Here is a 14775-nt window from a genome sequence, read left to right on the forward strand (position 1 = left end):
TACCGATTTTGTTGGTCTCCGCAACACAATATCTGAAATGTCATCAAGCTTCTGTTCTGTTAAAATTGTGCGCCTACACGTTCATGGTGCATCATGAAATGAACCTTTTGGATAGAATCTGATAATTAAATCACATACATTGCCACAGTGTGGACACCTCAAAGCTGGAAAACGCAATCTAAATTACTGCCTCACGTGCTCCTCAATGTTTCCTCTTGCATGAAAATCTCTTCCACTAAAAACATTCTGTCTGTAATAGTATGCATTCTCTCTACACTCAGCTTATGCAAGAACTAGACAATAACACAACTGACAGCCGCAACACTTGTGCGCCACTACTGCCCCCACCCTACCACTGCAGATCCACGGAACCCGTGTACGCGAGACTTGAATATGCTGCCAACTTTACACACACTGCAAAGCGAAATGTGTGAGGCGCACCCCTGTGGAGAGACTTTGCAGGCGCATGGTACTTGAAGCATTGCCAAACGAATGTGCCACTTACTGTTTTGTAGTTTTATGCACTGCGTTGGAATGTAGACATAAAGCCCGTGACGGTGCTTCATTTGTAAGAATTATGGTGTGTATACTGTTACTACATGCTCCCTCAAATTCTTGGTTGTAAACACAACAGTACTGACACCACGGTCAGGTTTTCAGTTTGCTTTGCTGTGTTATAGGTAATGTAGTTCGAATGTTGTATAATACCTCTTGTTGACAATGTAGTAATGAGGCATGAATAAATTGTGACAGTAAAATCATTGATGAAATACTGTTTGACAAACCCCGCACTATTATACTGCCACAAAGATTTTTGGTCAATTGCCAAACGATATCAAAAGTCTGACAGACAACCAATCGGCATTCAAAAGTAAGTTAAGGGAATTCCTGAATGACAACTCCTTCCACTCCATAGATGAATTTTTAGACATAGGCCAAAGAAATACAGTAAGCATTAACAATTGTACCGTATGTAAGACTAACAATGATTATTTGGGATAAATGAATCTTGTGTACTTTGACACGTTCCACATCATTACGAAAGAATCGTGTTCATGATCCATGGAACAAGTAATATAACTAACTAACTAACTAACTATTGCAGGTGTTTGAATTCGACGAGGAACTGTCGAGTCCTCCTCAGCGACCGCCACGGCAACGCCGCGAAGCTGACGGGGAGGAGGAAGGTGATGAAGAAACTCGCGAGGGTGACGATGCGGCACGTGCTGGCGACGCGGACACAATCGACAACCCTTACCTGAGACCCGTGAAGCTGCCCCGCCGCAAGAAGCCTGCGGCGTCAACACCGGCGCCTGCGAAAGCGTGACGAGCTGTCAGGAGAGGGAAAGGGAGAGGTGCTGAACCCACCCCGTAGGACAGAATGATACCGGAGGCACCCTTTCGCTGTTGGTGTAACAGTGGACATTTGTCTGTCTGTACTCAGTGATGAACTATTCTTGTGGAGGTGTAATTCACTTTCAGTAAGCCACTGAAGAGGTGAACTAAATGTGCTGTGTTGTAAATTCTAGACTGCATTGTGGACAGTGAAATAAAGGTAATTCGACTGATTATGGAGGACACAGGATGTGGCAGTTTGAATGCCATTGTCTTAACAGGACATAACTTCTTGTCAGAAGTCAAAAGACTTTCCTTATCTTAGTGTTGAGGACAATTTGCATTATGTTACTTTTTGTAAATAAAGTTAGTTTTTGATATGTGAGGTAAAGTGTTTGGCATGCTTTTACTTCTTCCATTTGTACTTCATAGATCTTACTGTAACAAAGAATTTTCTTTGTTTTGGAATAAGTGAAGGCTGTCAAACTAATTTTGTATGTTACATTAACAAGCCTTATTCTGAGCTTAGAAAAGCTACAAATGAAGACAAAGTGATCGTTAAAGCTGCTGCTCCTCTCTTTAGTTACAGTAACTAGCTATTGGTTACCTACTACTGCTTGCTTGACAAATAGCACGTGGCATTAATTTTCTTAAAAGAATTAATTTTCCTGCGTAGACTTTTTAACATTTTAAAATAAAAACTTTATTCCACTATTAATGATTTGCCTGTTTTGACCCCTTGGCTTTATCAAGCTAGAAAAGGTGCAAGGGGAAAAAATTATGTAATAGACAATAATTAAATGAAGTGTTTATTTTAAAAAATGCCTAAACAAGAAACTGACTTTTTTAAAGAACTTTATAGCAACTGCATATCCATCATGAAAAAAGACGCTTATAACTGAAAAAGCAGAACAGTTATCTAGATGTTGTACAAATAGATAGCCATATTTGTTATGCATCATGTAGAAAATTTCAGTCCTATTGTCACATTTAAAAATTAGCTAATTGTTATATCATTTTCTTTTCAGTTGGAAGGGATCCCCAGTTTTTTCCCTTAATGTTTATCATGTAAATTTATTGAAGTAGGAAATTTAAATTAGGGTAAGCGTATTTAACTATTGGCAACGGCCTTGCTGAAGTGGATACACCGGTTCCCGTTAGATTATCGAAGTTAAAGCTGTTGGTCATGGTCGGCACTTGGATGGGTGACCATCCAGGCCGCCATGCGCTGTTGCCATTTTTCAGGGTGCACTCGGCCTCGTGATGCAAATTGAAGAGCTACTCAACTGAATAGTAGCGTCTTTGGTCAAGACCAGTACTAGAGTCGGAGTTTGGGAGATCTTTGGAAGACTTCCGACCAAATAACGTGGAAGGCATAGATAACATTTCTACAGAGTTTCAAAAATATACAGGGATACTGACAATTAAAGTTGGTTTGTAGAATCTATTAGCCTGGAAATGTACCAACAGACTGTAGGAAGAACATCATCCATAACATCCGGGAGATACAGAGGGCAGATAAGTGTGAGAACTATGGCGCAATCAGCGTAACAGATCATGAATCAAAGATGCTGATAAGAAAAATATGCTGAAGAATGAAATAGGAAATTGAGGATCTGTTACAGATGAGAATAAGGGGGTGAGTTTTGACCTTGCACATGACAGCAGAAGCAAGACTTAAGAACTGCGACACATCCATAAGATTTGTCAACCTAGAAAAAGTGTTCAGCAATGCAAAATGGTTCAAGTTCCCTGAAAAATAAGTGTAAGCTATAGGGGAAGGCAGGTAATACACAGTATGTATAAGAACCAAAAAGGAACAATATGGGGTGATATCCAAAATTTTCGGGACTGGTGCTGCGATCTGGAAAGAAGGAGTAGAAGATCTTTGTGCCACTAGGTGTCGAGAGCTCCATATGTGATGGGTCAGTGTGCGGAGGACAAACCAGCTGGGAGGACGTGTTACGTGTCCACAGTGATTTCCATAATACACTCCGTTTGGTGTGTGACGATTTTATGATGGATCCGCGAACAGAACAGTGTGTGTGTATCAAATTCTGTGCGAATCTCAGGAAAAGTGCTACAGTGGCCCTTGCAATGATTCAACAAGTGTTTGGCGGACAGAGCATGAGCTGTACGCGTGTGTTTGAGTGGAATGCTTGGTTCAGGGCCAGCAGTACAGATGTCGAAGATGATGCTCACACTGGAAGGCCCGTTAGCCGCACAATGCCAGACATTGTTGCCAAACTTCAACAATTGGTTCGTGTGGATCGACGTCAAACCATTCAAGACCTTGCGGATGAAGTGGATATTGTTTATGGGACGTGTCAACAAATGTTGACTGATGAATTTGGCATGCATCGTGTCGCGGCGAAATTTTTGCTAGGGATCTTGACTGCCGATCAGAAGGCACAGCATGTTGAAGTGTCCACGGACCTTCGGCGGACCCCGTCTGATGATCCAACCTTCTTGTCACAGGTTATCATGGGTGACGAGAGCTTGATTGATGGTTACAACCCAGTGGAAGAGGCGGAGCTCTCCAAGACCCAAAAAAGCGAGACAGGTGAAGAGCAAAGTGAAGAGCATGATCATTGTTTTCTTTGATACCAAGGGAATTGTGAATAAAGATTTTGTCCTAACCCAACCAAACAGTGAATTCTGTGTACTACTGTGACGTTTTGCGACGGCTCCGTGAAAATGTGTGGTGACAACAGCCCGAACTTTGGCATCAAGGGAACTGGCTGCTGCATCACGACAGTGCGCCCTGTCACACGTCCTTGCTCACCAGGGCATTTTTGGCAAGAAACAACATGGCACTTGTACCCCACCCACCGTACCGGCCAATGTATTCATATTACAACTGTATACAATGACTAATGTTCCCTGACAACTAGCTAAGGTGAGAGGTGATGACTATCACAGTGGAAAACTAGAGCACAACACGACTAAGAACTGAGTCCCGATGCAACGTACTAAGATTGAGACAGCTCGGTTGGCGGTGGCAGCCTATACGGACGCTGCCCAAGGTTCGTTATCCAAGTGTAGCCTGGTGGTGTGTCTTAGTCTTCTCTTATCCTAGGTGCACCTAGTTCAGTTCCTAGTGCCAAACGGTGTGCTGGCAAAGGTGTACACCATCACAATTACGTATAAAAATTTTTTCAGTGTCATAGCTAATGGCCATCTGACTTAAGGGATACTGGAAATGATAAATGAACTTGAAAATGAAAAAGATTATCACCTACTACCCAGTATCTATACATCTTATGTTGTGTGGCAGAGGGTACTCGCATACCACTGTCGCTTCCTCCCTTCCCTGTTCCAGTTGCGAATGGCGTGCAGGAAGAACAGAACTTGGTGATTATCTGTGTAACCTTTAGTTTCTACCTTCATGTTATTTTTGTGAGATATATGTGGGAAGAAAGACTATATTTGTTCACTCTTCTAAGAATGAGTGCTCTCAGAATTTTAGCAGTAAGCCACACAGCAACACACAACCATGTCTTCTGGTTTCTTCTGCCCATGTAGTTCATTTGTGGATCTCCAAGACGCATTCACACTTGCTAAACAATCCTGCTTTTATTTGGATTGACCTAATTCCTGTGTCAGTCCCGTATGGCATGAACCTCAGATTGATGAGCGTTATGTGATTGTGCCACTTAAATTGTTACATGTATTCTAAGATATTTAATGGATGCAGCTGCTTCCAGCGATTGTTCAGCAGTGTGTAACCATACAGTAATAGGGATTTCTGCCTACTTACGTGCAACATGTTCCACTTGTACATGCTGGAGATGAAAGTATATTGCAGAATAACTGGCTACATAGAGATGGATATGGCAGCTGAGGAGCTGTCAGCATTAGGGAGTGAAAACTTGAAACTTTATTATCAGCTGACTTACTTTACAGCTTCGCGGACAAAGTGGAACCACCTGTTAAAACTGTCATCCCGTATTGAAGGCAGATGAAGACAAGAAATGTAGCCCATGTTTATAGTGGCAAGTGACCAGATAAGATTTAATAATGGAAACTTCATCTGTATCTTTACTGTCTTCGTAGGAACTATACTCGCAGGTTATGACTGTGGCATTGACCGGAGATCTTAATTACCTTTTCCTTGGGTGCTCAATGTGTCAACAAAATAGTGTCACTGATCAGTTGGAGCTGTGAAACTAACTAGTGCACTCCCCACAATTTTCAAGACTTTTCTCAAAACTAACAACATTGTTGCATATTGACTTTTATTCAAGTGCTCGACAGAAAGGTGTGTAGTGGAGTCTTTTACGTCTGAAGAATGGATTTCAGTGCTACACTGCCTGACAAAAAGAAAAGTGAAGCACTCTGACAGGGACGAAGAAACAAAATAAGAGGTTGGGAGGATATGTATGTTATTTTTGTGATTAAAAAATCGAGTCAAATTTACAAAGAACTTGGCAGTACGAGGTAACATATCAGTTTGCTGTTGCTCCCCCTCTGGTCTGGATGTGTGCACTGATTCAGTTGGGATGGGTGACATAAAGCTGCTGCAAGCTCTCCTGAAGGAAGCTGGAACCGGTCTGAACCGTGGAAATTTGGGGTAGTGCAAAAAAACAATTCATTGCTGAACACACTGTTATCCCAGTCATCATTAGTCCATGCTTCCAGGTCATTGCACCACTCCAAATGCAGCCGTTTGTGTTATGGTGCTAACAGCAAATTACTTGTGAGACCACTACTGATAGTCTCAGAACAATGGTAGATGTTAGTGAGAAATATAGCAGAGAGTGCATTACTTATTCTCAGATGCAAGGTGCAGGGGAAGGGCTTACAATGTGCTCAGTGCAAAAATGCTGATCCTCTCTTGAGGCGGTCAGCCAGAACCTCGATGACGAGTATCTCTGGCCACACATTGGCAAGTAGTCCAACATTGGAGCTCTGTCATATCCAAGTGCCCAACAAATCTAGATCTAGCATGATTCAACTAAATGGACACCCACAATGAGGTCACTTTCAAAATCCGTCGGGTGCTAATAACACAGTCTCTCATGAACATGCACCATCTATGTCACTACTCAACATCTGACCCTGTTCACACCCCTTGTATACCGTATGAGACCTGGTAACAAGACAAAACCTGAACAACACTAATGCTCTCTTGTGGTCATTCTATCTGTCACTGAGAATTGCAGTATTAATCACCAACAATACTGCCAATGGTTTGTACATGTATGAAGTGACACTGCCATCTGATCACGTCTTCTGGATAGTTTTTGTTTTTTGTTGGACTGTGTAAATCACTTTTTCATTGTCAATTGAACATATTTTAGTTTTGCAGTGATATGTGCTTTTATCTGTAAGAGTGTGAGGTGGCCGAATAGATTACATTTCCAAAGGCCAAAATAAAATAATTATATGTAGGTATTCCTGCCCACTTCCACTGGAACATACTTGAGCATCTGACAGTCACTCTACAGAATTCTGTACTGAACAAGCTGGGAATGTTGCTATGGCTTCCACATTCACCTGATTTCACAATCTCTGCTGTGAAATGGGAGGCATTGCTCAGAGCATAAGTGTTTTTAGTTTACTTTTAAATTTATACTTGCTATCTTCCAGACATTTATGTTTTTAGGTAAGTAATCAAAACGTTTTGGTATGAGCATTAGGCAACTTTTTCCAAAGTGTGCTGATCGAGAATGAAGTTAATCACAATGATTATAGAATGGCTCCAAAATATCCCAAAAACTTGCAACCTAATGCCCTGCATTACTGAGGCAGTTCCTGGGTTTAATCAACCCTGCAAGATCTGATCAAACTGAACTGGGCACGGACGATGTGCTGACTCAAACGGGGACTGCTGTCTTCACCAGCATATGACTGTGGAGCTCCTCAGCAAACCATCCAACACACCAGAGATGAATGCAGTGGCAGAGCGTTCAGTGGGAGTGAGAGAGAGAGAGAAAAGAATCAATTAGAAGCCTGTGAAATGTGGTGCAATAGACAGGCAGCTGCATATCAGTTGGGTTGAACTATAAGGAACAGGTATAGTAATATTCATGTGGAGGTCACTTTTACAAGAGTACTGGATATGTCCTGGTACTACATTCTAAGAACAACAAAATCAAACAGTGGAAACTCCATGCTACAATATTGTTGTTAAGAATAACAAAAGGAACATAATTAATATACTTACGAGTAGGCACTTGTGCCTTTCTGTAATATGTAATACTGAAGTTTTATTCACTACAGAATTCCCATTCACCATGGATAACCATCAACTCTTTGTGATACAACAAGCTTTTTCTTGTAACCTATAAAGCACAGTTCTTGTGACATGATGTGTGGAAACTGACCAGCTCATTTACATAAAAACAGCAGTTAAGTCTTTCCTCCCACCCCTCTCTGGATAAATTTCTGCTGACGTCCATGTTCATTACATACTTAAAGTACTACACTATTCATTCATTTCTCACTCCCAGTCACTGTAGACTGTCCGTGCACTATTTCTTAAGGCAGCACTACAGACAATGTCGAGACCAAAGCGGCATTATTTGATTTCCATTTTATTTAGCTCAACTTCTCATTTCCTAACCTGAAAAGCAGAGTCAGTATTCTCTGTAATGGGTAAGAGCTTTGATGGTAAGCTTTTCAAGGAGAAGAAAGAAGTAAAATAAACAGGTAGTGTGAAAGTGTTGTATGAAATAATAGCTGTATTATTATTATTATTATTATTATTTATTATTAACTTTATAGTATAATATAACGATTTCTCATTGTAGTATATTTGTCTATCTTTTATGTATTTACGCAAATGCAAAATATGAAAGAGACTATTGATTACAAGTTTATACTGAAATACTAGTGACTTGCTAATTTTTAAATGTTAATTGAAATTTGGTTATACACTTCAGGTTCTTTAAGCTCAATACAGGAGCATTTAATTTCTGGAAAAAAAAAAAAAAAAAACACCAATTTGATGTAATTCAATGTGGTGGCAGTATACATACATTAATTGGTGCCCACATCAGCACAATTACAAGACAAGAGTTGCATCAATAATGGTAGATAAAACTTGTTATAATTCAAGCTAAAGTCACAAGAAAGAAGATGGTGGATAGCAGTTATACAAGTCGCACAGGGAGGGTAACCTCCATCCTTGCTACCCTCCCTGTTTTCCTTTCCCTGTTGCTTCATAACCTGGGTTGTGAGTAACTAAATCCACTTTCCCTTCTTCCCTTTCTTTCGCCTCTCTCCTCCCTGATGAAGGAACATTTATTCCGAAAGCTAGGAACGTAAATTTTCGGTTGTTTTTTGTGTATCTATCGGCTGTACTGAGCTGAGGTAAGTACTGGCCAGACCCTCTATCTCTTTGTTAGTATTTGTTTCACATCTTTATATGAGATTTTCCATTAATTATTTTGATAGATATAAGTTCAGTCTAGATCTTACTTCATAGCCATAGATACAGTTGTTCATGCAGTTATTGCCAAGGTGACTCGTCTACATCTTCATCTACATGACTATTCCACAGTTCACTATTAAGTCCCTGAAAAACAGTTCACTGAACCACCTTCAAACTATTTCTCTACTGTTCCACTCTCAAAGATTGTGCAGTAGAGATGAACACTTAATTTTTTCTGTGAGCTCTGATATCTCTTATTTTATGATGATGATCATTTCTCCCTATGTAAGTGGATGACAAAATATTTTTACACTCAGAGGAGAAAGCTGTTGATTGAAGTTTCATGAGAAGATCCTGCCACAGCAAAAAAATGTCTTTGTTTTAATGATTGTCACCCCAGTTTATGTACCATATACACGGCATGCGCTCTCCTAGTTTGCAGTAGTACAAAACGAGCTGCTGTTCTTTGAATTTTACAATGTTCTCCGTCAATCCTATGTTAAGCAGATGCCACACTGCGCAGAAATACTCCAGAGGAGGAAGGGCAAGCATAATGCAGGCAGACTCTTTAGTGCATTTTCTAAGTGTTCTTACAATACATTGCTGTTTCTGGTTCGTTTTCCACACTACATTATCTATGTGATCATTCCAATTTACATTATTCATAATTATAATCCATAAGCATTTAATTGAATATGTGTGCACAACTGAGTGGTAAATGTGCACACATAATGTGGTCAAAATCTCTAGCGTTTTTTATTATTATTTTTATGGACATTTTCTGTAGTCTGAAATTTCGGTATTTTATGCATTTCTTACCTAGAGAAGAATTCCAAAGCTAAGAATCGGTTATCCATCTGAGCAGAATGTAGCTATGAGACACTGTTGCACATTAAATGAAGACGCCCTGCACCAATTTGACAAGAAAGAAAGTCAAGTCAAGAAAATAATTAATTAAAGATATATAAAGTTTCAGCACACAATAGAACAAAAGTCATTACTGAAGCTGGAGTTGAATGCATGGTAGAAATGATGTATAATGAGACCTGGCTATGGACGGACCTACATGCAGTAAATCATGAAAGTAGGATTCAGAAGTTAGAATACACCTAAATGAAAAGGACAACTAATGTATTGTAGGAATGTAGAACCTAAGAGATTATGGCCCAAAAAACAACTTTTAACCAATGCATACCAACTGCGAGGTCACCATAGATGTCCTGGGACAGTCGTTTGTCATTAAAACGGGTTCTTTCCACTATCCCTCACCAACAGTGGCATTGCTCTTTTTTTTAAGAAAAAAAAGAAGGTTGTACAGCCCAGATAGCCGAGAATGCTAATGTGTCCACTTCCCGGAAAAGTGGAAGCAAGTCATCCCCAGATCGACTCTGCCTCATGGATTAATGATAAGGGCTTGTGAGCTCACCAGCATGGACATGGCTTTTATGCAGTTTCCCACATCGCTTGCACTAGGCGAATACTGGGTTGGTACATTACGCTACGCTTCAGATACACAATATGCAATCACTTTCTTCCTGGAGGGCATAGTGGCATCAAAGGCCACCAACGCTGCCAAAACTGATATATGAGCATTGCCCAGAAAGCCATGGACCACATATTTTTTCTTCAACAAAAATTTATTGTTAACAGGACTGGCTCTCCCAAGGCTGTCAGTAGTTCTAATGGAATGTTGTCTACTCCCGGGGCCTTGTTTCGACTCAGGTCTTTCAGTGCTCTGTCAAACTCTTCACGCAGTATCGTATCTCCCATTTCATCTTCATCTACATCCTCTTCCATTTCCATAATATTGTCCTCGAGTACATCGCCCTTGTATAGACCCTATATATACTCCTTCCACCTTTCTGCTTTCCCCTCTTTGCTTATAACTGGGTTTCCATCTGAGCTCTTGATATTCATACAAGTGGCTCTCTTTTCTCCAAAGGTCTCTTTAATTTTCTTGTAGGCTGTATCTATCTTACTCCTAGTAAGATAAGCCTCTACATCCTTACATTTGTCCTCTAGCCATGCCTGCTTAGCCATTTTGCACTTCCTGTCAATCTCATATTTGAGACGTTTGTATTCCTTTTTGCCTGCTTCGTTTATTGGGAGGAAGATGTATGAGACAGGCGAAGTACCGTCTGACTTCAAGAAGAATATAATAATTCCAATCCCAAAGAAAGCAGGTGTTGACAGATGTGAAAATTACCGAACTATCAGTTTAATAAGTCATAGCCGAAAAATACTAACGCGAATTCTTTACAGATGAATGGAAAAACTGGTAGAAGGCGACCTCGGGGGAAATCAGTTTGGATTCCGTAGAAATGTTGGAACACATGAGGAAATACTGACCTTACGATTTATCTTAGAAGGAAGATTAAGGGAAGGCAAACCTACGTTTCTAGCATTTGTAGACTTAGAGAAAGCTTGTGACAATGTTGACTGGAGTACTGTCTTTCAAATTCTAAAGGTGGCAGGGGTAAAATACAGCGAGTGAAAGGCTATTTACAATTTGTACAGAAACCGGATGGCAGTTATAAGAGTTGAGGGGCATGGAAGGGAAGCAGTGGTTGGGAAGGGAGTGAGACAGGGTTGTAGCCTCTCCCCGATGTTATTCAATCTGTATATTGAGCAAGCAGTAAAGGAAACAAAAGAAAAATTTGGAGTAGGTATTAAAATACAGGGAGAAGAAATAAAAACTTTGAGGTTCGCTGATGACATTGTAATTCTGTCAGAGACAGCAAAGGACTTGGAAGAGAAGTTGCACGGAATGGACAGTGTCATGAAAGGACAATATAAGATGAACATCAGCAAAAGCAAAATAAGGATAATGGAATGCAGTCGAATTAAGTCGGGTGATGCTGAGAGGATTAGATTAGGAAATGAGACACTTAAAGTAGTAAAGGAGTTTTGCTATTTGGGGAGCAAAATAACTCACGATGGTCGAAGTGGAAAGGATATAAAACGTAGACTGGCAATGGCAAGGAAAGCGTTTCTGAAGAAGAGAAACTTGTTAACATCGAGTATAGATTTAAGTGTCAGGAAGTCGTTTCTGAAAGTATTTGTATGGAGTGTAGCCATGTATGGAGGTGAAACATGGACAATAAATATTTTGGACAAGAAGTGAATAGAAGCTTTCGAAATGTGGTGCTACAGAAGAATGGTGAAGATTAGGTGGGTTGATCACGTAACTAATGAGGAGGTATTGAATAGGATTGGGGAGAAGAGAAGTTTGTGGCACAACTTGACTAGAAGAAGGGACCAGCTGGTAGGACATGTCCTGAAGCATCAAGGGATCACAAATTTAGCATTGGAGGGCAGTGTGGAGGGTAAAAATCGTAGAGGGAGACCAAGAGATGAATACAATAAACAGATTCAGAAGGATGTAGGTTGCAGTAGGTACTGGGAGATGAAGGAGCTTGCACAGGATAGATTAGCATGGAGAGCCGCATCAAGCCAATCTCGGGACTGAGGACGACAACAACAACAACAACGTTTATTGAAAACAATGAAACGTACCATACATACAAGAAAGAGTGATAAACATCACTTTCCTACACTACCTATATTTTCCACACAATCTCCTCCCCATTCAATGGCCTCCATCCAACAAGACACAAGAGTTTGTATTCCCTGTCGGTATCACTCCTTGAATGAACCCACTGTGCACACACTTATAAGCAATCAAGAGCCTGGATGATTGCATCCACACTTCCTTTGATGACAGTTTCACCGCCAACTGCCGAGTCCTCTCGAATGAGTACATCAGCAAGTTCCATCTTGTCAGATGTGACAGCCGTGGTTGCCCTCCCCTCCCCGAACAATCACCTTCTCGTAATGATCTCACCCTCTTTGCTCAAGGACTAGCAGTGCTACTGTCGAATGCTTATGCCCCATAAACTATACAGAAACGTTTGTGAATGTTCCCGACAGTTTCTTTGTCCGCAGTGAATAATTTAGTGACGACGCGCTACTTGTAATGTACAACACTTACAGACGCCATTTTGAAACATAGCTGTAGGTATTTAGCGCGCGCGCGCTCTGGAAACTTCAAAGAACGCGTATTTAAAAAAAAGTTTCGAATTCGTACCATTGTTGATGGCTAAGAAAAAAGTATGGTGCATTACTTCCTCGCAGACGCTCTTACAATAATGCCGATCTCGTAGAAAAACGGGAAAAGGCAAAAAAAGAAAGGAAGAAGGAAAAGAAACACGCACGTTTCTGTAATTTCCCTTAGATTTCATAATGAAGGTTTTGTATCCCTTAAGTAATGCATTCGGGTACATGCCTGACATTTATTAAAATTCTGACGTTTGTTAAAATTCCAGAGACGATGATAACCGTAACATGAGAAAAGTTGACTACACTCATCTAGGAATAACCTCTTACTCTTCCTGCTTCCCCATTCGGCGCTCCTCACAGTTTTAATAACCTTTTCGTACTCCAGCTAACAGGATCGTGGCAATTAAAGCAACTCCTGCTGCCCACAGTAATTGGGCAAAGCAATTAGAACCCTGTTGCGCGTTTTAATAATGAATGATCCCGTATGCCGCGTCCGTTGAACTGCGCGTCATTTCGGCGCCGGAAGTTGAATATTTCCCAGTGTGCCCCATAGTTTCTGGCGAAAAATGATTCATTCAAGGTGCATAGGCTAGATTCATTTGGCTGTTCATCGTTTTGTCTGAATCCCTTAGAAGAGGCGAACTTTCGGAATGGGGCACGAGTGAAGTGTACAGCAACAAAATAAATCGAATCATAGAAATTAACTCCATACACTGTATTACTAATAAATTTGTACTATAGGCTCCTACTACTTAAAGCTATTTACCGTTATACCAGCTCAACTTAATCAGTTAAATTAAAAGAAAGTTGCTACCGTAGTTTGCGAAAAATTACTCACTACGTTTACAAGCGACACATCTTCCGAAAGACGAAAACCGAAATTCGGAAACCATTTTTCACTGTCGTGTTTACATGTTAACGTCTGAAGCGGATTTGCTAGCCCAGTCATATATTCCGCCTGAAAATACAACTGTCAATACTTTCAGATTTAATCAGCACGATCGCTATTTCTCCTCAATTAGATGAGGTGTAAACAGCTCCAGTCTAGTATTTCAACTTATCTTTCACTGTACAAAAAGCTGCTCCGTCTATATCAGCCAAAAAATTTTAAAAAGAAGTCGAAACCTGACAGTTCACGGACTTTCAAAACCTGTTGCGTTTCCTTGGAGCGGAAATTGATTGGGAAATTGAAAAACCGGCAACTAGAAGCAGATTTCCAGAATCCATTATGAAGTGTTTATATGACCACCTAGAATTTAGGATATCGGTCTTTGGAGTCGCATGTAAATGGGGTAACTGACTTCTCAGTTGCACTAAATGGTTGCTGGTTATCTCCTGTTGATAGTTTAATATTTACATGTCCATATTGGTACTTTCCTAAGAAAATATGTATGCCGGGCGTTCAGAAACATTTTTTCTTTCTTTTTTTTTTTTTTTTTTTTTTTAAGTCATCATTCGTTTGGCTACTTTTATGATTGCCTCTCCTCCCTGTTTATCCATCTTCTACTAATCTGCATAAGTAATACACTGACGAAAAAAAAACATCAACATGTAACTGATGTAGAGCAACGAAATTTCGGGAATACATTTGACTTCGTAACATATGTAAGTATTAACATTGCAAGATCCCAGGTTAACGCATGCGCGAGATAAGCCATTGCAAATGTGAAATTCTTGTACAGTAATAACCAGTTCAACTGCCAGAAAGTGGAATGTGGTGACCGTACCACAGTCTAACAAGTTTGACTATGACTGTACTCAACGAATCCAGAGATTACCGAACCACAATCGATAAGTTGCGCTCGAAACACTCGAAGCGCAGCAGCTGTATGGGTTGTCGGTACGAACTACACCGAGGTCCGGCAGGGCCGCAGTGCCAATCCATGGACAGTGGGATAGCGATTAATCGTTGTCTCTTTAAATACCGGAGAACTGAGCTATGGCGGAAAACTCTGTTCAGGGCGCCCAGTTGTGTACAGCTACCGCCGAATCCACAAGCTACA

General features: G+C 40.6%; 1 protein-coding gene across 1 annotated transcript in view; it reads left to right on the forward strand.

Moving 5' to 3' along the window:
• Positions 1-1715, forward strand: part of LOC126292279 (transcription initiation factor TFIID subunit 8-like) — a 46339-nt gene extending 44624 nt beyond the window's left edge. The window contains exon 4 of the mRNA XM_049986186.1: positions 1106-1715. Within this exon, the coding sequence (XP_049842143.1) occupies positions 1106-1327 (222 nt within the window). The 3' untranslated portion in view covers positions 1328-1715. The remainder of the gene's footprint in view (positions 1-1105) is intronic.
• Positions 1716-14775: the final 13060 nt, after the last annotated feature.

This window comes from Schistocerca gregaria, chromosome 9 (genome assembly GCF_023897955.1).
Source record: "Schistocerca gregaria isolate iqSchGreg1 chromosome 9, iqSchGreg1.2, whole genome shotgun sequence".
NCBI classification, from domain to species: Eukaryota; Metazoa; Arthropoda; class Insecta; order Orthoptera; family Acrididae; genus Schistocerca; species Schistocerca gregaria.